This window comes from Onychostruthus taczanowskii, unplaced genomic scaffold (assembly GCF_017590055.1).
Source record: "Onychostruthus taczanowskii isolate IOZ18803 unplaced genomic scaffold, ASM1759005v1 scaffold123, whole genome shotgun sequence".
NCBI classification, from domain to species: Eukaryota; Metazoa; Chordata; class Aves; order Passeriformes; family Passeridae; genus Onychostruthus; species Onychostruthus taczanowskii.
The window spans coordinates 503,886-529,974 of record NW_024498385.1 but is presented as its reverse complement, the minus strand read 5'-3'; the positions used below and the strand labels follow the sequence as shown (position 1 = coordinate 529,974).

The window sequence follows — 26,089 nt, the reverse complement described above, 5'->3', positions numbered from 1 at the left end:
CTGTCCTTTTGACATTCATGTGACTCTGCAATGACCAGGTTATATTGCAGTCAGTTACTGCAAAAAGAAAATGTACAACTGGAGAATAAATGAAATCCGTTGATCAGCAGGTGATTCCTCCACTGTTAGTGTTCAAACTCCTGCACTGTCTGAACTCAGCAGCCCAGAGGATGCTGGACTGCCCTGCAGCCCGGGAGCTGTGTCTGCCCCAATGCCCTCAGGAGGACACTGCAGGGCCATGCACTTGCTGGCCCTGGGAGGATGCAGGGGGTTCTGCCAGGCCCGGCTGGGAGAGCAGGATTGGCAAAATCTTCTTCTGTAGCCCCTTCAAACTGGGGAGTGCTGCTTCTGTGCTGTGTGCAGGGGGCTCCAAAGCCTTTGCCCTGGCACAGGTGGAGCTGCTGGTGCTCGCTGAACAGCAGCAGGAGAGCGAGGAGTGAACTACACCTAACAGCCACTGCTGCTGTCTTACAGTTTCTTGTGCCTCAATTTACAACCAGCACACATCAAACACCTGGCAAGGTCTTTAGAGTAGAGGGACGTGGTTCCTTCCTTAAATACAGTCATCGTGAGTTTACTTAAAAAAGAAATCTCTAAATAAATAGTCTGATAAATTTCACATAAAATACAGCATTCATTGAACATCCTCTACGTAGGTTTTCTTTCAAATTAATTTATTTGAAAAGTGCAAACTAAAAAACATTGTGTGGGAATATTAGAATTCCTCAAAGTGGTCACTTTCTTTTCTTTACTCTGGTTTTGTTTCATTGAGTAATTTTTTTGTTTAATAATTCTCTTGCAGATTGATTCTGAGAAAGTGCTGAAGATAAATGACTGCCTTCCTGACATGCTAGCCATGGACAGTAATGCTGAAGCTCACAAATTGCATCCGGTTACCTGGAGCCCATCATCTTCAACACCAACTGAAGATAAGATTGATGGTCACAATTCTTCCTGGATTTACCCTAGTGATAATGTAGCAGGGGACTTTCTACCCACACCTGCACTTCAAACTCATACTTGTTTTGAGAATTTTGCTTACTCTTCTCCACTTGGGGCTGAACCTGACCCCTACCAAATACCAGAGACACTGGAAGCAGGTAAGACAAATCAGGCAGTGGTGCTGTACCAGCCACAATGCTATATAGATATTTTTCATGAGGATGCAGCCTCAACCACCAGAGAAACAGGTGAGAGAAAGAACAGTCTGAAATACATCTCACAAACAGATGCGTGCTGGCTGGGGGGAGGCTTTGATGTTCTGTCCTCCAGTGAGTCCATCCAGTATTTGGCTACACACTATAAATGAGAATTTCTAAAGCCACAACTTCTTGTGATTAGGGCTCTCACAAGATGCCTGACTTCCATTAATAACAGCAAAGCTGTTGTTCCTGCACTAGTTTTGAGTACTGATTTGTGCAGGAATCATGTGTGTTATGGTTCCATTACAACTTATGGGCATTGGATGAGATTTATAGGCTGGTCTGTGGCTTGCATTATGCAGCAAGTTACATCACAGCAATCTGTCATAGGCTGATGCAGAGAACTGCTTTATTTTGCAGAGATTAAACTATTCATAAAGTAGAGGAGCAGATGAAACAAGGGGGAAGGTTGTGCTGCTCAAGGAGTGTATTTGCAGTGTTCTTGTACCCTGGCCACTCCAGCCAATGGGTACTGTGCTGCTGGGCATGGAGCATTACCCAGTCATTTTGGGGCTGGGTTGTATTTTCTTTCTCTCCAAAGATGTAAGGATTATAGAAGCATTACACAGTGTGGCTCATTCCTAGATCTGAAGGAACTTTGACTTTCCCAGGAGTGCTGCCAAGAGCATGCAAATCCACTAATCATCCTTTTACTTCACCTGTGTCCTAACTATACTTGATGTGTGAAAGAGCACAGAAAACAGATTTTCATAGGGAAGACCCTTGCTTCCATTTCTTGTTACTGGGGCCCCTCTGCCTTAAGACCCTTTAAAGTCATCTTAACTGTACATTGAAGAGATGTAGGGAGTTAGGTAGAAAGGAGTTAATTTTGCAGAAGGACAGAGGTGGTACCACGTGGCATGGTCTCTGCTGGTGCACATGAACTGAACTTTTAGCACTGACCCCTGTACTTGCACAGCAAGCCCCAACCAACCAGACAGGCTGGTAAGAAGCACAGGTGTATGAATCCCATTTGTGAAGGACATCATATTCAGGCTGCATACATCTAGATCTCCCAACACTACTTTTGCATTTGTTAAAAAAAGCAAAACCAAAAAAATACTTATTATAACACTCAGAATCCCTACAGTAGACAGCACTGAATTCGGCCTTTCATTTTTGATTTACAAATCGTAAATTTGTAATGAAGCAGAAGAGCTGGGATTGTAGCTGAAAGTCTTGTCAGATTTACCTCAGTGCACAAGGAACCCTTTGGTTTTACCTTCTTATGCTGTTTGGAATCTGTCACAAAGAGATGGTTTCAACTTAAGAACACAGCATAAGCAATTCTCAAAGGTGAAACAAATGAAGGGTGTCTGACAATTTGATGTTCAGCTTGTTTGCTAAAATGCAGTTACTTGCCTTCCCTTTGTTTAACTAGCTAATCACACTTCTAGAAACCAAGCCAGCTGCAGACAAAGTGAGTTCTGATACTGAACAACATCTAGTTTTTATACTGTTGCTTACAGATATTGTTGCAATGTCACAAGCTGTGTTGCAACAGGAAAACCAGCAAGACCTTGCACAGCCTTTGGGCTGAGACAAGCACTGCCTGCAAAAAGAGGGAGAAGTCTTCAGCCAGGAAAAGGGGAGGTACAAAGATACAGACACAGAGATGGGCAGATGTGGCTGGAGGCGTTCAGTCCACACCGTGCCACGTCCATCCGTGTGCTGTGCACAGGTGCAGGTGGCTCACAGACTTGAGAGGTGGAGTTTGCAGCATGCTCCTTTCTATCAGCCTCCAGCCAGCTGAGTAAGCAAACACATTCTGCTGAAGGGCAAGAGAGCAAGGAGGGTAAGGGAGAAGGCTGATTTGACAGATACATCCCAGGGAAACTTCCTCCCTTTATCTTAGTCTCTTCTTTGAGTAACAATGCACCTGAAAGCTTGATACCACAGTATCTTTATGGCTTGGAATATTTGCTTCTCCAGAATGCTTCAAAATATTGTATGTACTTGTATAGCTTAAAAAGCTTTACTGCTGGAAAAAAGGCCAATAAACATAAGGGAGCTGCTTTGTCACAATGCAAAACTTCTGAGCTGTACATTTCAGAAGAAGGTGTATTTATTCTAAAATGTTGAAAAGGTATCCTAAATCAAGAGTTATGTACTAAGGAATTCAGATATATATCTCAGTCAGAGAAATCAGAGTATCATACAAAGCATTTTAAATTTTGGCCTTGCTGCAGTTCCTCCTGCCAGGGCGACTGCTGCAACCTGGCACAACTCCCAGCTGTGAAAAAGCTGCTGTCACTGAGGCCTGGCTGCAGCAGTACCACCCAGGAGTGAAAGAAGGGCTTTGTGGGGTCAGCCCGTTGTGCCTTCCTGATGGTGGGGTGAGACACATGGGCCTGGCTGAGGTCTCACCTCTCAATCCCCTGGCTGTTCCCAGGGAGATCCTCCTGCTCTGATGAAATTCCATTATCTGGATGCAGTGACACACTTGACCGCATTCCAGATGGCTGAGGGAAGGAGAAGCTGGCTTCTCTTTCCCTATAAACCCTTCTGCTTCCTGGCTCCGAGGGGTGGTGCTTTGTGAAACCTCCTGTGCATAAAAAGCACACAAATGGGGATTCTAGGAAGGACGATGCCTCTGTGCCACTCAAAGAGCACAGTCTGGGCACCACAACTGAAGATTAGAGAAGTATTTTGGCATATGTGGAGAAGTGTGTATAATTTTTATGTATTAAAACACCTGTCTTGCATTAATGGTTGAATGAGTTCAAAACTGTAATCCTCTCTTTTTTTTGGTTCATAATGCAACTTTCACAGCTGTTGTTGAAATGCTAATACTTAAAACAACAAATTCAACATCATTCTCAGTATGTTAAAATTTTTGAAATAAAACTACTGTGTGAACTATTAGAGTATCTGTGTCTTATAAAGCACTAATGTCATTTTTTTTTCCAAAAAATTTTATTCGGGAAGCTTCTGATCGTTCTAGTTAACTAGTAATTTGCAAATATGAATTAAATTCCAATCCCTTTCTAATGCTGAGACATACATAGGAGACCAGAACAACTACAAGAAGTTTAAGTAAATTTTATTAACAATGCATCCCTTTGATAAGACTACGCTTCAGGAGGCCTTTAATGCTCATTGACATGAACTGTACACAGTATACAAAAAAAAAAAAAAAAAAAAAAAAAAAAAAAAAAAAAAAAAAAAAAAAAAAAAAAAAAAAAAAAAAAAAAAAAAAAGAGAGAGAAAGAAAAAGAAAAAAGCAAAACATGAAAAAAATCAAGGTGGGCAATACGATTCTGGGACAAGCCTCTGTTTAAATTATACACAGCTCAATGCAATATTCTTACGTAAAATATATAAATACTTTTTCTTTCTATGTTACAGGTATACAATATAAATCAGATTTCAATGTCTGTTCAGTGACCTACAAACACTAGAACCTCCAAATATGTAGCAGCGTATTACTAAACAAAAAAATGACCATACAGGACAGGGAGAATAAGTATTGAGATTTTTCTTGATCCCTTCCCTCAGATCAGAATGATTAATTTAGGTTGCATTACAATGTCTTGTAATGCAGTTTTAGGGATGCTGACAGCCCAGTATTGGAACAATTTTTTCAATTAGATTTACAAAGTGTAAAGCCTTTTTCCCCTTTAGACATAGCATCTTGTGCATCTTGTGCCTATTCAGTGGCAAAACATTACATTTTTTTGGCATAAATTACATTTTGCAAACAAAAGTGTATTTTAATAAGCAACTCAAGCAAAATGTGCAATTTCCGCATGCTGTGGCATTGCTGTCTATCTACGCTACAAAAACAACCCAAAGAAAATCCTCATTCCTTAATGACTATAAATCTGCTTAAAACAAAACTATCCAGGGAACTATTGTGACTTAAACAAAAACCAAAGAGACTGGAGACCTCCAGAAAAATAAAAACATGGTTTCCAGCATATCCTCAAAAGCCTTTTGCAGTTGTAAGATTTTGCTCTCACATTGCATACCTTTCATAAGGACACAGTAATAGAAGGGTGACTTAAAAAAAAAAGTTGCCGGACCTGCTTTCAGGTGGCTCCAGAGCAGCTCAGAGCAGGACTGCGGGGAGGGGAGCGGTGAGAATTCCGCCGCTGCAACGGCTGCACCTCAGCTCACGCTCGCTTACAAGCTTTGCCAGCTTCCAGACTGCCAAAGACCAAGTCCAAGGCACAGACTACAAAGGAGCAACTCTTCCATCCCTCATCAGGTTTTGGTTAGTGTCTTTCTCCTGAACAGCTACCTTACCATCTGGACACCTAGGAGAGGCACTTTGGTTTTGCATTCAGTCTCACTGCTAACCACAACTCTCTTTCCAGACCACTATGTATGTTTCAAAGTGAAATCAGAGAGACAAGCAGGAGTCTCACAGCTGCCTTATAAATGCGTATACGGGCAGCTAACCTCAGTGTGCTGAGCCACTGTGCCTGAAACTAGTGAGCTGTTTAGGACTCCACCTGGGGAAAAGCCACCACCACCCCGCAAAGAGTGCGCCTTTAAGGTACGTTTGTCAGACATCAGTCAAGTAAGAGCTGTCAGATGAGGAAAAGCAACTGTTTCAAGCACAATATGCCAGGGGCCCCACATAGGAGTTGGGAACTCCAAAGCCTGATCATCTCCAGCTCCAAATGATGTCCGCAACAGCTGGGAGCGTTCTGCATTTCTCAATTTCAGAGAGGTGAAAAGTTCTCCTACTCCAAAAAGAGACACTCAGCCCCCAGCCCTGTCCTCCTTCCCCCGGTGGAGAGCACCGGGCCCTTGCGGAGGGGCCTGGGTGCGGGTCAGTGAGCTCTCTGCTCTTTGGAAAGGGCCCCCTTTCCCCTGCTGTAAGAGCAGACCAAGAGAAATCGGGCAGCTGATGCTAATTGTGACTGGTTCCACAAGCAGCCTCTCCTTCCTGGAGCAGCTCCCCCCTCTGAGCTGTGTGTGAGCAAGCTGAGCTCCTGAGCAGTTTTCTTTGCCACAGCAACTGAACTGCATTTGTATACAGTGTAAGTGAATGCTACACACATTACTGTTTATTGAGCATAATCACCAATCACTCAGACTGGAAATATAAAAAGTGGGTGGTCTGTCAGCTTCCCTAGGAGAAGTGGAAGAGATTTTTTATTAGGGCTAATGTAAGCACAATCATTATTTACTACAGCTTTCCTTCGAAGCTTCTCATGATACAAACAAAACCTCAAAATAAGGACTTTGAAAGGGACATTAAAAAAAAAAGAGAACTATAAAATTAGAAATTCACAGTTTATAACTAAGCCAATATAAATTTCCTTCAAAAACAGTATCCCCTTCATCTGCCAATTAAAGTGAAACATCAATGTGAGCTTAATGTCAGTGTGTAAATTAATTTTCTAGAAATGTATGTTATGTACAATACAGACTTAAACTTGATGCATACTTGTTGAAATCTACTGACACTCATACACTTTCAGAAGAAAAATCACGCTTTATAACTAAATTTGCAGCCATAATTTTTTATGTCAAGTTTCTGTTGCCATGGATCCCCACACAAGCGCATTATTCAGAACACATGAGCATTTCAGGATGGAGATTCTTTCAAAAGTATATTTGCTTACCTTTCTATAATCAGAGGCCTTCCTATGATGCTTTCTGCGTTAAGTGCTATGGGTTAAACTTAAGAAATGAAGAGAGGTGGGTTTTTTAAATACAGGTGATAAAACTTGTTTATTTTGCCTTAACTGCAGAAAAATAACATGGAGTTGTTTGATGTAACCCCATTTAGTTATTAAAACAAATCTCTTCTACTCTAGCCTAACTGAGGTAGTGTTTGAAACTACTGTATAACATATGCTATCCCCATTTGTGGGAAAACTACATTATTTTCCTTTGGAGTTTATACCACTATTTGGTCTACTGTGATTGACATTTTGGTTTTACAGAAGCATTTATTTCTCATGACCAGAAGTCCAATAGTTACTGGTGTGGTGTGTTTTCTAAACATTTCAAACATGTCTTGCCACACAGATGTATTATTTATGTCAATGACCATAGAAGAGTTCAATCAGTTTCTTTTTGCTCCTTTCAGTGGGAACTCATGAAAAGATAATCCTAGGAACTAAATTTGACTATGAGCAGCAACTTGCAGTCTGCTTTACCAGAACCTGGTGGTATGCAGTGCACCTAAGAATTCAGTGAAGTGATAGATAGCTGCAAAGCAGTGCTTATGTGACATCATGAAATTTCCAATAAGAACAAATAAATTCTACATTTCACTAGGAACTGTGTGTTACTGTTCACAGGACTACTTATTGAAATCTCCAGTAGCATAGCTAGTAAGAACAGAGATATGAGCATCAGGATAAATTTCACTTAAGTATTAATCTGACAATTATAAAAAATGGTAGGAGTGAATGGATAAAAATACGTTCTACTTAGTACAGTCCAGCTGAATTATTCACCTATATCAAAACCAAAGGGTAATCCCCTCTATTACAGGCATTCTAACAAAGGTGGCCATGCTATGGTATATACACATTTGCATATATTTATACTACCTTTATATAAAGGCTTCTGAATCTTTAGATCCATGATAAAAGTGACAGGGATTCCTATTTTTTTTTTTTTTTAGCTTGCACTTACTAGTTTAGAAACGGCACTAGTAACATGATAGAGGCAACTACTTCAATCATTACCAGTCACTGTATCATTTAACTTTTGCAACAAGTCTTAAATACCAGTACAAAATTATAAGTACAGCTGCTCCAAAATTTGTTACTTAAGGCTTTTCACTACAATTATTAGTACTAGCTGATGCTTGATCACTAATCCATTGAAAATTCAAATAAACCTTTGTTTTTATAAAAAGCTGCTTCTATGGAACTTGGAAAACACTCATACTTAAGTTTCCTCACAAAATCTGCAATGATTAAATGTCTTCAAGTTCAGTTTATACAATATTTGCTTATCTGATACAAATCATGCGTTTTAAAGGATTGGAGTTGAATAAGACCCACATTTGTACTATATGAGCATGACTGTAGAAACTGCAAACACATGCATAGTATTCAGGGAAAACAATCTGATTTCAGCATTTTAAGTTTTAAATGACTTGTTTTGAAAATCAAATTGTAGTGAAAATCCTTAACTGGTTCAGACAAGATACATGTATGTAAATGCAATAGAATTGAAGATACTGCTAACAAAATGTCTTAGAACTATAGCAATATTAAAATAACTTAATGAAACCTCAGATTCAGAGGCATTTCTTTCTGTCTGAAGTTACAAATCCCCAAAGTAGTGTTATAAACAGTACAAAAATCAACAGAGAAGGGCTAACATTAATCCCCTGGTGCCCACAACTACAGCATGGCTCCCCATTGCTGGCAGTGGAACGCACCCCCATCTCTCTGATTCCTGGTATCCAGGGTTTAAAAAGCAAGGCATCGTTCTGCTTCTCTGGAACAGAATCGGAAGTCCATTAAAAATGTCTCTGCAAGTTGTCCTATTTCATCGTAGTTTATGGTAGAAAATGAAATGAAAACTTGTGGAGGTGTTCAGTGCTTGGCTCTTGCATATACTGGTAATTACTATTATTAAAACTAAGGTAATGTCTAATAAATCCCCAAAGGGCTCAAATGACTGTGCCAGTAATTGGTTGAGGAAGAAAATGTTTTCAGTTCAGTCTTCAGGTACCAGTAGCTTCTGGAAGGTTTCGAAGATGATGTTCCAAACTTTTTATCCAGTCAGCGGAAGGTTGTGTGAGCATTTCAAAGTCCATATGCAGAGCACTGCCTGAGCAGAGGTCAGGACTCAGCTGATGCATCGATTACAGGCTGTTGCGTCGGCGTTGCCAAAATAGCCTCTGCCTCCTCATGCATCTAAAAGGGAAGGAAGGAAGGAGTATTAATGTTGCTGAAGGCTTTACTCAGGAGACATCACAAAACGGTTTCCTTTAGAATGCACCTATCTGAAAGCATCTCTTACTCGGGACATGGAATCTGCACCCAGCCAGCCACTCTGGCGCATTCAGTGCATGTGCACCCTCCACTTACCTGCAAGAACTGAACATCTTGAAATAGCTCCTGAATGAACCTTCGGGATGGAAGTCGAAATGTACAGTGTGCTAGCAAGTAGGAGACCTCAGAGTAAAGGCATATGTCATCAAATGCTTGGGGATACTTCTCCTTAATTCTGAACAAGAGAATAAACAAAAATTTGTAAGTCTTCAACAGATTTCCACGGTATTAAAAAACCCCGAAACTTTTCAGTATGTCATCATTAATTCTTCAGTAACAGGCATTATAAATCCTAGAACTGACACAGTAAGAAAATCACAGCAGAGAGCATCACTTTGCACAAAACTGGAAAAAATTTAAACTAATGAGATAAAACAGAATATACAACTTATAAGTTGTACAGAATTACTGTGATTGTCTAGGCTTAAAATAACAGACTTGGAAAGTCTGGCATCCACATGTACAGCAGTCATAAAAATATGGAAAAAGACTAAACTAATCCTTTAAAACTATAAGCATTTTTGAAACTAAACCATACACTTCTTGTTTCTTTTGCTGTTGGTTTCCAATGTCACTAGCCCAGAAACCTACAGGTTATAACATTTAGTCCCTGGATTTATTTCCTATATTTGAATATTTGTTAAAAATAAATTATTTTCAGGAGTTGTACTCTCACTTAAAGTAGAGCTGGGTTTCTCAAGAAATCACTTTTGGTTTGTTATTGTACTTATCTATTATTCAGCAAAAATAAAAAAGTATTTGTTTCTACATGCTACACTAGGTAATCACTACAGCTGAATTACTGATTTTAAAAGATTTAGTTAGGAGTAAAATACTAAACACAGAGCAACAATGTTAAGATTATTTGTTTAGCTCCTACTTTACATTCAATCATATCTACCTGACAACTTTTGAGATTATTCATGGTCCCTGAGACCTTAAGAGAATACTTATGACTAAGTGGTGCTAAAGCATCTGTAATGCATGAACTTACGTCAGAAGTCCAGTTTCATGGCCCTTAGTTCCCACTGAACTGCTCAAATTGATAACTAAACGTAAGACCTCTTTCCGCAGAAGTATCCTGCACACTGGTGTGTCATCTGGGATTGACTTTACTCCTGGAAAAACAAATAAAACAGTGTGGATTTAAACAGAATCGTCTTTGAGCTAATCTTGTAATCTTGTAAGTCTGTTTATGCATTCCATACACACATGAACACACATAATCTGAGCTATCCAAAATATTTGTGTTGAAATTAGAACTTGGCACACCACTATTTTCAGGACTTTAAACAGTTAACCTTTTCAAAAATATTTTTACCATTTAGAAGAAAAACCTGCAAGATAAAGTTACAGTGGTATTGTTACCACTAAATCATGTTTCAAACTGGATGAGCTTCTATCAGATAGGGGGGAATTAAAAAACCAACTACTTCATAAGAAACCATCATAATTCAAAATATAATACACAAGTATATAATAGTCTCTCTTTACAGTAATTCAGTAATTCTTTGACTTTTTTTAAAATTAACTTCTGTAGAAAAAAAAGACAATCAATTTGCTTGTCATGTCAGGTATTGAATAATCTGCAGAAATACTGTACAGCAGAGGGAGAAGAGTTTAGAACTATATTCTCCCACCTGGAGATGGATGATGTTTTTATTCAGATTTGTCTGTTGTCTAATAAAGGACATTACTTTGTTGCAGTGTACATAAGTGAATTATAATTTTTTCACAATGCCTAAAATATACTTTATTAGTAATAGTCTCTAATAATCATAAGGTTTTCAGACTTACCTAATACAAGCTCTGTACTCTTGGTGCTGCTGGCTGAACCATGGGATACTGCATCACTGCAGCCTGAAATTCCAGAAAATTTGGAGGAATGCACATCTAAGTGATTGTGAATGGTCTGCCCACACCAGTCAGTATATGGAATGTCTGAAAAATCTGACATAAACAAGATGTTGTACCTCTGTCATTCACACTTTTCCTTAACTCACATGCTTTCATTATTTTTAAACAATTGCAAACATGCAAGATGCACTAAGAACTATGCATAAAATCAGCTCAGAACTACATGGTGTATTCAGAACAAATTAAACTCTTCCTAATTTTTTTTTTTTTTAAATCTTAAAATATAGTATTGTTACTGATATATCCATGCTCCATTTTTTGTAACACAACAGAGATGCTCTTGCATGTGCAGACTTCTCTTTGTTCACACAACTGTCACAGGTGTGTGCAGGAAGGGCTCTGGCAAGAGCCAGGCTCTGGTGCACCTGTAACTATAGCTGGGATTTTATTTGCCACCCTTCTTGCTACTGAACTCAACCTCCAGCTGAGCTCCCTGAGCCATCCCTCACATTTGTGCATCACCCCCTTTGCCAACATTGCTACTAATAGATGTCTAACAGTATTGTAAGACAGTGAGTGCTCCTACTAAAGTAGCCACTACTGGATTTATCTTTCCATCACAGGAATTGACAAAAGGCATGTAACTGCAAACTCTGCAGAGAAGGTTAGAAATAATAACTCCAAATCTCATCTGAATCTCAAAGTATGAGAAAAGATTACTAAATCCCAGAAATTACAGCTCAGCTTCAACAGACTCCATGGATTTCCTCTGTTGTATTTTATGGCACAGACTTGATTTGATGTCAGACTTTTCAATAGTTGAACAGCAAGTGTCAGTTTTCAGAACACACATTTTAAGTACTAAATAAGGTTTCAAATTTTTTATTTTGACATGCTATTAGAAATACTAAAGAAACATGCAGACACCTACTCCTATTAACACGAAAGAGTGGAAAGCTGGAAATGACCACAGCAATACCACTCGTTGCACACTGAGATTAGAGAAATAATTTTAAGGTCAACAGTCAATTATACAAAAACCCTTCCAGATGATTTAAAGATGAACAAAAGCCAGTATGTTCACTCAGTTTTATCGCATTTCTCCACAAGGAACACTAACCTGTACGATTATAGGAAGAGCTCACTTTGGTGTTAGGCTGATAACCCAGAATCTGAACGCAGACACAGTAAAGACAGTTCTCATCTGTGTGCTCCTGGAGCCCAGTGTCCTCTGTGCCTTCTAAGAACTGACAGGCATCTGAACGGCTGGTGTTCATTATTTCTGTGAGACTGATCTGCTGGCGGAGCATCTGAAAAGGACTTTTGACGGCATCACTTGCACCTGATGGAAGACCTGTAAATAAGATTCAGTTATCAAAAAACCCCCACAAAACCAAGTAATCAACACTACCTCTTTCAATTAATTTCCACTTTCAGGCCTTTTAAGGCTGCGGATGGAGTGCATGTGAAGACCTATAGAGTTTTTTTTTTGAGTGGTTAAGCTTCCAAGATTGTTAGCATCTGAGAAAGAGACAAAGTTTTAGTTCCAACTCATTATACGTAACAAACATTGTGAAAGACAGAATTCAACCTCTAAGTACACACACTGTGAGAAGGTAAGTGGTATTTCTGACATGGTATCAACATTACCAATACCCACATAACACCAATAACATTACCAATTTTCATGTGTCAAATGAGATTAATACAATGATATACCACATGTTGAAATTACACATGGACCAATGCAAAAACAAACACTATTTAAAAAACTGTAACTTAGTGACCGTGACAGGAAGAAACTAGTCTCAGCAATGCAGAAACAAGCAGAAGACACTTAGTGACATGCTCTTCCCTGGGTGGAAAAAACAAACAAGTACAGTTTTGAACAAGAGTTACTTTACACTAAAACTTAGCAAACTACAGACACATATTCAGCAAAATCAACTTTGTGTATAATATTAAAGGGGGAAAAACACACAAAAAATGTAGGACAACAGCTATCCAAATAAACAATTAAAAAAACAGTGTCAAGCCTTCTTTTCTTCAGTTGAAAAAACACATGCTAAGACCCTACAGACTTCTGACTTCTCAAGACGTTCATTCCAGAGCAAGCCAAGCATTGGAACACTTGCAATTCTCTTGTCCCATAACCTTCACTGATCAATCGTCATGGACACATCACAGAAAGACAATTTACTTTCTGAAATACACATCTAATACCATAATAAGTTCCTATAAACGATCTTGTAATCCAAGAGAAATAGTTCACTATTTTCTAAGCTTAAATTTTGTTACTTCCTGTAATACAGCATCACTACCAGACTTTGAACAGCATTAGTTCACATTATCAGAGATATGCAGGCTTTCCTCCTTCATTTTTTTAGAGCAGGACCAAACTTTGAAGCAACATATTGGCTCAAACTAAATAAAACAGGGAATTAATGGCCTACTAGCCTGATTTCAAAACATAGTCCTCAAAGCTTAATAGCTAAAGTGATGTTTTATGTAAAGAAAAATTAACAAATAATTCAACAACCCACCCAATACACCAATAAACAACAGAAAGCTACAGGAGAATACAACCAGTACCTCCTGCATCAGATGTAAAGACCCTAGATCCATGCTCATCAAATGGAGGTGTGGTTTTCTTCTGGAAATATGGGGTTTCCTTTACCTGGAACACCCAAGTGAAAATTAAAATTACCAGAGGTGATAATCAAACACAAGAAAAAAAAAAAAAAAAAACCCAAACACTTTATGAGGAAATTAAATCTTGCTTTTCTTTAATTCTGGAAAAATGCATCATTAGAGGAAGAAATTAAGAATGAGCTCCTGAGTACTAAAGAAAAGCCAAATGAGAAAAATATACATCTGTGAATGAACATTGATTGACAAAGGCTCATGAAGAGTTAGCAAATGTTAAAATGGTGGTGACAGGCTGTAAGGAAACCAGTGACCCACAGTGACCATTCATAATCTGTCCGTGATCATGCTACACCACTGGAGATCTTGGGAATGAAGTACAAAAGCAACCAGGACATCTAAAATGCTGCCTGTAGGATGTAGAGCTGAGGCATGTCTCAACTACAAAGAGAGCTGAGAGAGATGAAATGAGGTAACAAATATGCCACGAAGACTGTGAAGGAGAAAGAAAAAGTAATCATTTCACAAAGGAAAAACAGAAGCAGATACATGATTTAACATGACTTTGCTCTGTGTTTAGCAATTTTTTGAGGTTAGTAAGAAGTTTATTTAGATTTGAAAGGCAAAGATTAGGTAAAATAAAGATAAGGCAGACCACTTTTACCTTTGACATAGACCATGTCCTGGTTTTGATAATTAACAGAATATTAAACCCTATGATGCATCAGTTTGTTAAACAGGGATGTGTTTCTACCAAGTAGAAAGAGGAAGGGATTTTCTGAGACACTGAAAATAAACTCTTCTAATCTAAATATATGTATTTTCAAAGTTAAGACAATATAATTTAATACGATAATGATATATATAAAAATAATCTATTATTTAATTCAGAGCATGGTAGCAGGGTTTTAACTGTGTGATTAGGCACATAATTAGTAGGTGGCTGATGAACATGTCAATTATTGGTTGGCTAAAACAGAATTAACGAATGTGCACAGACTATGCTAATTTTAGTATAAAAGCCAGATGTCAACTAAAAACCTTATGACAGCAAATTTGGCAGCAAAACCACTGTTTAACACTCCTCTAACATAGTCTTTGCCATTATTTGCCTTTAACCTAGTGATCTTGTGTAAACAAGTGAGAACAGTTAGAAAAGAAACTCTAGCTCTCCAAAACGTATTTCTTTAGAGTACCACAACAATTTTTCCTTGTTTCTCTGGATTTAATCTCTTCTGATGAAAAGGCAACAGCTGACTGCCTTGCATGAAAATGCAAATGAACCAAATCAGTTAACACATACATACCTGAAATATTTCATTGATATCCACTGGGAGAGCAAGGCCAATGTAATCATCAGAGCTACCGTAAGTAGCGTTAGAAACCATGGAGCGAACAGATGAGGAACGCTGAAGTGTGTTTTGGTTAATGGGACTTAATAAATCTTCTTTATCCAATGAAGCATAACTTAAAGCTTTCATGAACCTGTAACATTGAAACAAATAAATCACAATTGCAGTTACTCTCTCATTCTGGCACATTAAAAGTAAAAAGGACTGTTGACACAAAGACCATCCTCATCCTCCCGCTGCAGATCTCAGAGCTTGTTAGGACAAATTACAGGTATAGGCTCATTGCTTTTTCTGCCTCATATTGTCTTGCATGGTTTGGCAGGTCCTGGGAATTCCTTTAAAATTCTTGGTACAGGAACTCCTGCCCATCCTGCAAACCATGCATTTTCATCAACATTCTAGCTTTGAATATTTACAGCCAGTAAAGATTTGGGTTTCTATACTCCTAACTACCTAATTTTGAAATGTACCTATGCACTGAACATGTATTTCCCAGATGTTCACAAACTCTGAGCCGAGCTGGCACATCCCTGCAAAGGCACACCTTGAGCCTACCAGTGATATACACAAGGAACAGTTTCTCTCCCATACTCCAAAGGAGCCACCCAGTAGGGTCAGCCAAGCACACAGGAAGTACTTGCTGAACATGACTGCATAAAGAACAAACTTAAACCTGCATAGTGAGTGGAGCTGACTGTGACAAATAGCTTGAAGAACAAAGACAGTAATAGGACAGAAAAATCAGACAGCAGAGAGGAGGCTGGAGAACAAGACCTCAGTGCTGACCAGAGCCCTGATGATGGAAATTTCACATTTGGCCATCTGTCATGTTCTTTTTCATCAAACAGAAAAACCTAAAAATGTTTTCTGATAACCAATCTATGTAGATGGCCTATATGCAGTGGACTAAAGTTTCCTAATATAGACCTCAGGAACAGTGAATTTTTATTGCAAATTATTACACACAGGAGGGTAAAGTGAGCATTGGATTTTTTTGACTTTTTGCATTGGAGGAAGTCTTCTATCCATTTTTTATTTGGGCAATAAAGTGTCCTCTTATCCCTACAGATGGGATTTCTATTGAGATAAAATTAAATTATCAAAGTTTGACCACGGAAGGTTCAAGAAATTATTATGCAATGGAAATGCACAAAATACAGCTGAGAGAATATCAACAGTTTTCTTCTTGGTAATTCTGACCAATGCTAGTGACAATAGCAGTGAACTCACAAAAGAAGTCAAGCCATACTTAAAAAAATAGGGGAAAGACCTCACATTGTGCCAGAGGAGGTTTACATTGGATATTAAGAAAAACTTCTTCACTGAAAGGGTTGTCAAGCACTGGAACAGTCTGTCCAGGGAAGTAGTTGAGTCACCATCCCTGAAGACATTTAAAAAACGTGTAGATGTGGCACTTAAGGACATGGTTTAGTGGAGCACTTGAGTGTGTTGTGTTAATAGCTGGACTCAATCTTAAGGGACTTTTCCAGCCTAAATAATTGTGTAATCATGAAACTCAAAAAGTTACCAACTGCATTAAATACTTAGTAATAAAACATTGTACAATTACTCTCAACATAAATTTAAGATAGAAGTATTAATCCCAAATGTTTGTCCCTGCTTTTTCTAGAAAAACTAACAGATAAGTAGTGATAAACTACTAACTAAGTTACTAACTACTGATATTAGCAGTGATAAACAGCACCAAGTTGTCATGACAGAATGTCTTCAGGGGATGGTGTGAGAGCCAATATCAGGATCCAAAATATGCACATTAGTATTTCTAGCTGGTCTTTAAAGAGAAAGGTGGGAAATTAAAGAGAAAGGTGGGAAATTTATCCTCACAAAATTTATGTAGCAAAGAAAAAGGCTTTTTAACCTTCTGAATAAAAAGAACTAAAAACATTCCAAAAGTAAATCTATGACTGTTAGCTGCTACTAACACACGAATCTCTCAATAAACTGTAAATTAAACTTTTCAGAAGACTGACAGAAAAATTGATTTGGCAGCTAAAAAGGACAGAATTTTTCTTTTAGTTTATTTTTAAAAAGCAGCTAAGGACAGTTTTAACTGGACCAGTAAACATACTCTGAAATTTATTCATAAATATATAATCTGAAATTGTAAGGACCATAATTTTTCATTGGGGACATAACATAACCACCAAGAAAAACATGTGTACTAGTTTCACTGTAGTCTTTTCCATGAATTATATTAGCAAATAACACAATCTGAATCTCTTTTTGAGTATGCATGTCTGCAATTATTTAACCTTCTCAGAGATACAAGCACTCCAGACATTTCAGTTCTGTGTTAAGCAGGTCAGCTCAAATCCTTGACTCTATCCACTGACACAAGAGAACATGAACAGCTAAGCACCAGGAATAGTCAGAATGACATTGTGTGCAGGATCAAAATCCACTGCAGCAAGGCTGCTCTGCACATCAAGGGCATGACTGCAAGGAATGGTAAAACATTACTTACAGCCATTACAGAACCTGTTCTACCACTGAAATGACACACACTCGTTCCTGCACTCACACAGGATGCCAGTGACATAGCTAGGAATGGCACTTCTATTTCCAGGATAGTGCAGTGTAACTACTAAATCATCCTTAATCTTACCAGCATACTCAGTCTAGCTCTAACTTACTTGAATAAAGGCATCTTTCACGGCATGTTTTCAAATGATGTGAAAATATAAACACAAATGGATGTTTATTTTAATCAGGACATATACACTCAACTGGGTATGAGGAGGGCAGCTCAAGGACTGAGCATTCGCTTTTTCCACAGTAAGCAGATGACTCATGTACCGGTAGCATCTCCCCCTTCTCTCAATTGAGAAATGATAAGGCAAGAACAGAGATAAAAAGTGTGTTTTCCATCTCAACAGTAATGTGAAAATCCAATCACTAGCTAAAAGATTATGTGAAGGGAAAATTTAGTACAAGAGCTTTTAAGGGAAGGTTATTAAGCAGTGACTGTTGCAGCTGGGAACAGTGTCAATGTCAAGAGCTAGACATCTTATGTAACTATCTAATTAGTCTTCAGAACATCTAATATTGCTCAAAAATAAAGAGGTGACACTGCCATCTAAAAATAAATGCTATGAGTAAAATCTTTGATCTGCTGTAGCTAAGAAGCCAAACTGACATTCCTATCAGTGGTACCAGTATCTCATCACTGGCCTCAGTGCTGCAGTGAACACAGATATAGCATATTGGCAGGAGACTCTGTCCTAAAACCTCCCCAAAGTGACATCGAGAAAATTCTCTTCCGAAATGTACCTCTGACTTCATGGGCAATTCGGTGTGTTTGCAACTTTAATAATGTTAGCAGTGCAACTGCATTTTTTATATTATAAAAGTTAAAACAGGAAGATTATGTGATAAAAGGAAAACGTTTTCCTTTGTCACCAACAGCATTGTAAGAGGTTGAGCACAGCTATGAAAGCTGGGCTTCTCTGACAGCACTTACAAAGTGGAGAATTATCCTTCTGTTTTTCACTTATTATCAGTACTGCTTTCAGTGAAGTTATAAATCACCTTGCATCAACTGTCCTTTTAAGGTGCAGATAAAAAAAATATCAGGAAGACACTTAAGTTGTTCGTACAGCACTGAAGTAAGAAATGAGTTCAGAATAATTTCTTACCGGCTTGGGGTTAGTCGAGAATCCAGGCTGCCAGACTTCATGGTGATAGTGTCAGTAAACAGCACATCCTTTGCTGGAGATGCCAGGGCTTCTGAGTGAGACAGTGAGGGATGCATCCTCTGCTGCTGCAGGCGTTTTAGTGTAGCATAGCCAAACGCATCTCGAGAACTTGTGTAGCTGAAGTTATAGTCAGCAAGACTTTTTATCGTAGCAAGAGAAGGAGCTTTAAGAGACTGGGCTCTTCTGGGAAGGGTATGAGAAGACCCTGGTGGAACCAGGGATACAGAGTTGGACTTTGAGAGAGGCAGGTGGTTAGACTGTGGTGTTGAACAGTGACTTGGTTTAACTGTCTTTGCGCTTACGACAGTACTCAAACTTCCACAGTCAGTATCTACATTTGTAGTGTCTACACCTACAGTCTCCCTTGAAGGGCTAGAGCTCATTGAACTTATGCCGCTTGTTGTGGTATCTGTATTAAAACTTAAGCTACGACTCTTAAAATGCGTTTGTGTAGTACCATCTCCAATTAGCCTTTCTTTGCTTGTGTTTTCCCGATGAATTTCATTTCCAAGACCTTTTGGCAGCTTCAGATCATTTTCTCCGATACTCTGAGTACAATCAGTATCTTCCGCATGTTTACTTCCAACAAAAGAAGTTTCTAATCGTAAAGTCTGGATTTTTGGAACTCTGAAAGCAGGGTTCAATTCTTCCCCAGCAGGAAAGTCTATGCTACCACTAGGTTCTGTTACTGTACGATTTCGCCTCAGACCTGATTTACTGTCAGATGATGTCAGCTTTCCTCCTTTTGGATCACTGCTACTTCTGTGTTTTTTATTAGGTAGAGTAAGAGAGTTTAGAATGCGATTTTTCACAAGTCTACTAGAAGAAAAAAAAGGAAAGGGACTACGGTCTTTGTCCTTTGAAGGTCCAGGTCTATCATAAAATATTTGTTCTGCATCTTCAGTAATATCTAGGAAGAAAGTACTGGTGGAAGTACTACCAAAACGGTCATCCTCCATGATGAACATACCTGAAATTATACAAGACTTTGTCACAAAAATAGGAATTTCTTCCAGGTCTACAAACCATGTTGCAAAATAGGAAGCCATTCTACAGAAGCCCAAGTGAGAATCTCTGCAATTTACTGGAACTTTAATTCCTCTTTTTTTTTCTGCAGAACTTCATGCAAATTAGCTATTTTGAGGAGTAACTGACCTGAAGATTTCCCTGCTCCAAAAGAAAAGTCATGGTACCTTATTTCAGTGCAAACATCCAGCTACTAGGATTACAACCTAAGAACTTCTTTAATGATACCTAAATGTGGTATATTTCTTAATTTAAATTCCAAGTATCCATAGAAAAAACAGAACGCATTAGGTACTTGAAATACACAATAATTTAAATACAACAAAATTCTCTGTGTGTGTGTGTGTGTACACTCAGAGAACATAAATACTTATTCCTTTGAGGACAACCAAGTGTATCTTTATACCTAAGCATGGTGGTTTCTGTAGCATGTTACAGCAAACTGCCATGACTCAACATAAAAATTAGTAACTTACCCTCATGTGAAAATTTTTCTTCTACACCAAGTGTGACGCTAAGACACTGTTTTACTCCCCCTGACTTGTCTGCATCTCTCTGAATGGACATAACTGTCCTACTGCTTGTACTGTTTTACTGCAAGACCAGCTTTACACCATGGTCTGAACCTCACCCTACCAAAAGGTTGATAAGAACACCAAAATGCTGTTTGTGGTGGGTTGGGCTCTTTGCAGGTATTTTTTGCTTGCTTTTTCATTTTTCTCCTGTTTTCTTGTTTTGGTGTTACTTACTTGATGGAGCAGATTCACTTTCACTGTTGTGCCTTGAACTAGTAGACTCAGAGTTCAAGCTAAGAGTGCTTGGTATAGAAGAAAGTTCATTGCAGAGCTGCTCCATGTCATCAGGGACCACTGGCCAAGGCTGTCTACGACTGTGTCTCACTGCATCCCAGTTGTGATGCTTCAAAATGTCACATCCTTGTTTAGTTTTGGCTATTAGACCAAGCACGTAGACACAGGTTCTGTATTTAATGTATACACAGAAAAAAGAGCAACAATAATAGAACCTGATTTAAGTAAACTTACTTGACATTTGTAAGGAAACAATTTCAAAGCAATTCAGGAGAAACTTCACAAAACTTACAAACAGTATACTGTTAATTTTGATTTGCAAATCAGTGTAAGCTCAGGAAATTCATTAATATATCTGAGAACAAGATACTATTAAAAAATAAAAATTATCACATGAGCCTGATTACATAAAGTAGAAAAGAATCTTTCGAAAAAAGGCCAAACATTTATGCAGTAGCAATATTAGACAAAATACCATCTGTTTTTGCTTTTAAATATTTAAAAAATATATTGAATAAAAAAGATGGAATAATAAACTCTCACAGAGATATAAACAGCAAGTATTTTCTTTTACAGAAGAGGAGAAAAGTAGTATCTGTCTTTTTTCATAGACTTTTTTACTGCATGTTCTTTCAGACTTCCTACACAATTCTGCAGTTGCACAGAACTCAGACTGATACTCAAACATTGGTGACTTTAATAGCTGGTTTCCAATAAAGTACAAAGCTGCACTCATGTAAATCAGGTAAAGCTATCTGAAAACTGATCACAACTAGCATCTGAAAATTTTATGTATATATCAGATACACATACCCTCTAACAGACAGAACCTCACAATGTTGAGCAAGTGCCATTATATCAGGAATTACATTCTCCTCCTGAAGCAAGTTAAGACCCCAATTCGATGATCCGATATTGCCCTGGAATGAAATTTGTCAAGTAAGTTTTTATCTTAATGTGATCTGCAGCACTATCAATGTAAAGCTTTTACAATTTTGTTTGTTGGTAGTAGAGTTTAAAGCCACATCTTCTCAAAGCAGTTGAAAGATCTGGGTACCCTTTCTGGCATTTCCTAGCTGTGCTAATACAAACAAAGTACTTGGCACACTTTGTTTAATGCCTAAAGCTGCTCAAAGTTGTAACTAATAGGTATTCCTCACTCTATAACTTCTACCATAGCCTGCAGCATGATCTTAGTTTATTCATTTTACACTCCTCTTACACAGGCATCTTGTTACATACCTACAGTACCTTCCACTAACAGTCCCCTTGGACAAATGTTCCAAAATTAACTTTGGGGAAGACAAGCAGGGGAAGACATACATTTAGGAGTGTAGCTTGGATACACACCAACACTAGGTTTTTGCCTGTCCCAAGTACAGGGTATCATGACCACATGGATCAACACTGTCAGCCAACGTCCTTGCAGAAACATTAGGTACTACCACAGCAAACACATTAAACTCAGACTATGGCAACTTTGAACTTGTAACTATAAATTCCATATTAATATTCATATGGCAATGTGTTATTCTTATTTGTTAAAAAGAAAAAAAGACAAAGATTATAAAAACCTCAGAATGATACAGTTGCAGTGAACCATCTTCCACTGAAAGTATTGTTATGGAACAAAATACTAACTTGAAAAAAATCACACATTTTTTGAAAAAAAAAACACCCCAACACCTTATTTATTTTTATAGAATTTGCTTAGTTATTTAAGAATCAACAGTTATAACAGAACTAAACAACTGCAAAACTCAGTAAATATATTACTAACCAAGGCCCAAAGAGCTGCTTTCAGCTGCTTAATTCCTTCCCACTTATCCAGCATTGGAGAACGAACAGTGTAACTTAGATCTGTAACAATACTCTGAAGGAGAAGAACAGAAGAAGAAAAATCTAAGTTGAAAATTAATAGGAGACTTCAGTCAAACAGGTTCTCTTGCAGTTATAGTAGAAGTTAAAGCAATAATTTAAATCATGCACTCTGGGAAGAACAGTGGTAATTCTGGAATAACAACCATAAATTAACAGCAGTGATAATGCAAAGGAAAATTTTAATGAAATCACGGATTGCATGAAGTCATTTCAGATATTATAAGGATGATAGATTAGTCAAACTAACACACTGCAACATATACACTTTCTCTTGAACTTTTCAAAGAGTATTGTCAATTCACTGAATCATTTTACCAACCCACATCAAAAGTGAATTTAAGCAATTATGGCTTAGGGTTTGTTTTCTTAGATTTTCAAAGTATTAGAAAGATTTCATTCCCTTATCTCCCAATTTCTGTATGCTTAAAAGGACAGGCATAGTTTTACCACATGTATAACTGTCAATATACCACAGGTATAACTGTCAATATACAATCCACAGAAACAAACTATTTTTTCTATTTATGAATTGGCTCTCCATGCTAAAATTTTGCTAGTCATTTTAAGAAAAATGTTGCAAGGTATTTTGGTGATACTTCAATATCAGGAAGGAATTTTGCATGAGATTAGATGGCAAAGACTGTCTTCACAACTTAAGACTCATAATCAACTTCTTCTGCAATGCCTATTTAAATGCCATCTCTTTTAAAACCTTTTTTCAAAAGGTTTATAATAATCTTTAAAATATTTCAAGTTATAAATGATTATTATCCTCACCTGAGACTCCAACAAATGGCAGCCTGTTTTATGGTGCACCAGCTGGCCATAAAGGTGAACTGGCAGGTAGACATGTGGTCGCTGTAATCTGGCAGAAAGAGAAACACACATAGGTTTCCCAGCAATTCAAATATTTTATTCTAAAATAAATTACACATGTAATACAATGACCTACCCTTGATTTTTTTCAAAGAGAGAATTCTTTTGAGGAATTTAGAAAGTAAGAAACTGTTTCAATTGGAAGGGATGTACAACAATAATCTAATCCAACTGCCAGACCACTTCAGGACTGACTAGAAGTTAAAGCCTTTTATTAAGGACACTGTCCAAACGCTTCTTGAATACTGACAGACTTGGGGCATCAACCACCCCTCCAGGATGCCTGTTCTTCTATGTGACCACCCACAACCCTTGTGGTAAGAAAATGCTTCTTAATATCCAGTCTGAACTTCTACTGCTTCAGCTCTGAGCCATTCCCATGCATCCTGTCCCTGGATGCCAGGGAGAAGAGCTCAGCACCTCCCTGTGCCCTTCCCCTCCTCATGAAGCTGCGGAGAGCAGTGCGGTCACACCTCAGCCTCCCTCTGTCCAAAGCGGACAAGCCCAAAGACTTCAGCTGCTCCTCACAGGAGGTTCCAGCTCTGTTTCCCTCCTCAGGATGCACGGAAGGAAGGACCTTTCCATCCCTCTCCAGCGGCAGGGCCCAGCAGGCCCCAGGTGAGGCGGCCCCGAGGCTGAGCCCAGCGGGACCATCCCCTCCCTGGGCCGGCTGTGCCGGGCTCGGGGCTCTGGGCTGGGCTTTGTCCTCGGGGCTGCCCGGCCGCTGCTGACCCACCCTGAGCCACCCCTCTCCCACTTCACCCCTGTGTCCAGTGTTACTCCTTCCCAGGTGCAGAATCCACCATTTAGACTTGACAAATTTCACCCCATTTAAGATTGCTCAGTGCTCCAAACTATCCAGATCCCTCTGCAAAAAAAGCCTCTTATCCCTCAAAAAGAATCCACAGCACCTCCCAGTCTGGATTATCAGTAAACTTGCTACTAGTGCACTCCCCTACTGCATGCAGATGGTGGATAAATACACAGAACAGAACTGGCTCTGGAATGGAGCCCTGAGGAACAACCACTGGTATGACCAGTCACCAACCAGATGTTGCCCCATTCACTATAACCCTTCGGGCTCAGTGCCTCAGCCAGTTCTTCACCTACTACAACATGAACTTGCTCATCCCAGAGCTAAAATACTTGTCGAGAAGCATGCTGTGAAGGACAGCATCAGAAACCTTGCCAAGGAAAACAATATTCACCACCTTCCCTTCACCCTTCTGGGTGACCTTACCATAGAAGGCTAACAACTTAGTTAAAGAAAACTTTCCCTTTGTGAACTCATGCTAACCGTGCCTGATGACTGCATTGTTTTTCAAATGGCTTTCAACAACACCTAGTATAATCTTCTACATAATTTTTTCCACTAACTGAGGTCAGACTAACAGCTCTGTACTTCTCTGGGTCTTCCCTTACGTGCTTCTTGCAAACTAGAATAAACTAGCTAGATTCCAGTCAGCAGGGACTTCCCTAGACTCACAAGACTTTTGGTAGATGATAAGAGATGGGTCCTGACACAAAATCTGCTAGCTCCTTTAGTACTGGTGGGCTAGTACTGATGCGGCTAGACCCTCAGCCTGGTGGTAACCAGGCCCCATGACCTGGTGAACATTCAGCTGATACAGATGGTCCCTTACAATTGTTAGTGTCCACAAATGGAAAGCCACAGTTTCCACATTTGTTGACCTCTGGCTCAGAGAACCACACAGCCTAAGGTCTATCAATATTGCTAAAGACTGAGGCAAAACCCACAAAATTTTAATTCATCTCTGTTTTTTCTTCATCGCTGTAAGTCAGGTGACCGTCTTCAGCAAGAATTGATGAAGTGTTTTCTTCAGACCTCCTCTTTCCTGTTGTGTGACAGAACACTGCTCAGCTTCAGTCCTGAATGAGCTTTGGCTTTTTGTGCCTTCTTTCTGCTTATGTGAATCACAGTTTTGTAGTCCTTCCTGTGAAGGGTGACCTTCTAGAGATCATTTAATTTCCTTTTCCTCTAGAGCTCCATGAGGAGTTGCCTATTCAGCTAAGATGGTCTTCTGCACTGCTTGCTTGACTTACAGCACCATGGCATTGCCTATCCCTGTGCTTCTAAAAGATAGCTCCTAAAGATGGACAAGAACTTCTGGACTCCTGGGCCTCAAAAATGTACTCTGCTAAAGTAGCTCCCCAAGTTAGCTCTCCTGAAGCCCTGGGTAGCAACTCTGCTGTGCTTTTTCTCATTACATTGAAAATTTTAAAATTAACCATGCCATGATCACTGTGGCCTAGAGCACCTCCCCCTCCATCACATCTCCCACAAGCTCTACATTCACAAACAGCAAGTTGAGGAGGGCATCTTTCCTAGTTGGCTCACTGACTACCTCTCCTACAGACTTTCTCCTACTGAGCATTTCCAAGGCTGTTTGTCACTGCATTACATTACATGCAGTTGATGCCTGGCAGTTGAAATCTTCCACAGGAAGCCTATAAGAACTAAAGCTACTGAAGAGCTTCCAGAAGTTTCTCCTAACTGTCTACAGAATGACTCATCATTACTAACATCCTGGCTGAGCAATAAGTAGCAGACACCACTACATCACTTCCTTTGTTTTCCATCCCCTTAATCCACACCCAGAGGTTCTCAACCACATCACCACTAACATAGGGTACATAGGGTTGTATAATTAAACCTCTTCCTCATATAGAGTGACACATTCATCTGCCCATCCCTGCTGAAAAGCCTTAGCCCTCCATTACAGC

The 26,089-nt window shown here is 38.9% G+C and overlaps 2 protein-coding genes across 8 annotated transcripts in view; one reads left to right on the top strand and one right to left on the bottom strand.

Annotated features, from left to right (window-relative positions):
• The window catches only part of LOC121331528 (oncostatin-M-specific receptor subunit beta-like), a 31,909-nt gene extending 27,856 nt beyond the window's left edge, over positions 1–4,053 (top strand). For all 5 annotated transcript variants that reach the window (XM_041396036.1, XM_041396035.1, XM_041396037.1 and 2 more), the window contains one exon: positions 803–4,053. In XM_041396036.1, the coding sequence (XP_041251970.1) occupies positions 803–1,309 (507 nt within the window). In that variant the 3' untranslated portion in view covers positions 1,310–4,053. The remainder of the gene's footprint in view (positions 1–802) is intronic.
• A 2,228-nt stretch (positions 4,054–6,281) lies between these two features.
• Positions 6,282–26,089, bottom strand: part of RICTOR (RPTOR independent companion of MTOR complex 2) — a 73,784-nt gene continuing 53,976 nt past the window's right edge. Inside the window, exons 27-38 of one of the 3 annotated variants that reach the window (XM_041396001.1) lie at positions 23,246–23,333; positions 22,368–22,460; positions 21,401–21,507; positions 20,528–20,757; positions 18,693–19,722; positions 14,992–15,169; positions 13,631–13,715; positions 12,159–12,392; positions 10,979–11,131; positions 10,176–10,299; positions 9,218–9,356; positions 6,282–9,043 (exon numbers count right to left, since the gene is read on the bottom strand). In XM_041396001.1, the coding sequence (XP_041251935.1) occupies positions 8,969–9,043; positions 9,218–9,356; positions 10,176–10,299; positions 10,979–11,131; positions 12,159–12,392; positions 13,631–13,715; positions 14,992–15,169; positions 18,693–19,722; positions 20,528–20,757; positions 21,401–21,507; positions 22,368–22,460; positions 23,246–23,333 (2,536 nt within the window). In that variant the 3' untranslated portion in view covers positions 6,282–8,968. Of the gene's footprint in view, positions 9,044–9,217; positions 9,357–10,175; positions 10,300–10,978; positions 11,132–12,158; positions 12,393–13,630; positions 13,716–14,991; positions 15,170–18,692; positions 19,723–20,527; positions 20,758–21,400; positions 21,508–22,367; positions 22,461–23,245; positions 23,334–26,089 lie in introns of those variants that run through there. The other 2 variants (XM_041396002.1, XM_041396003.1) reach the window with 2 other exon arrangements.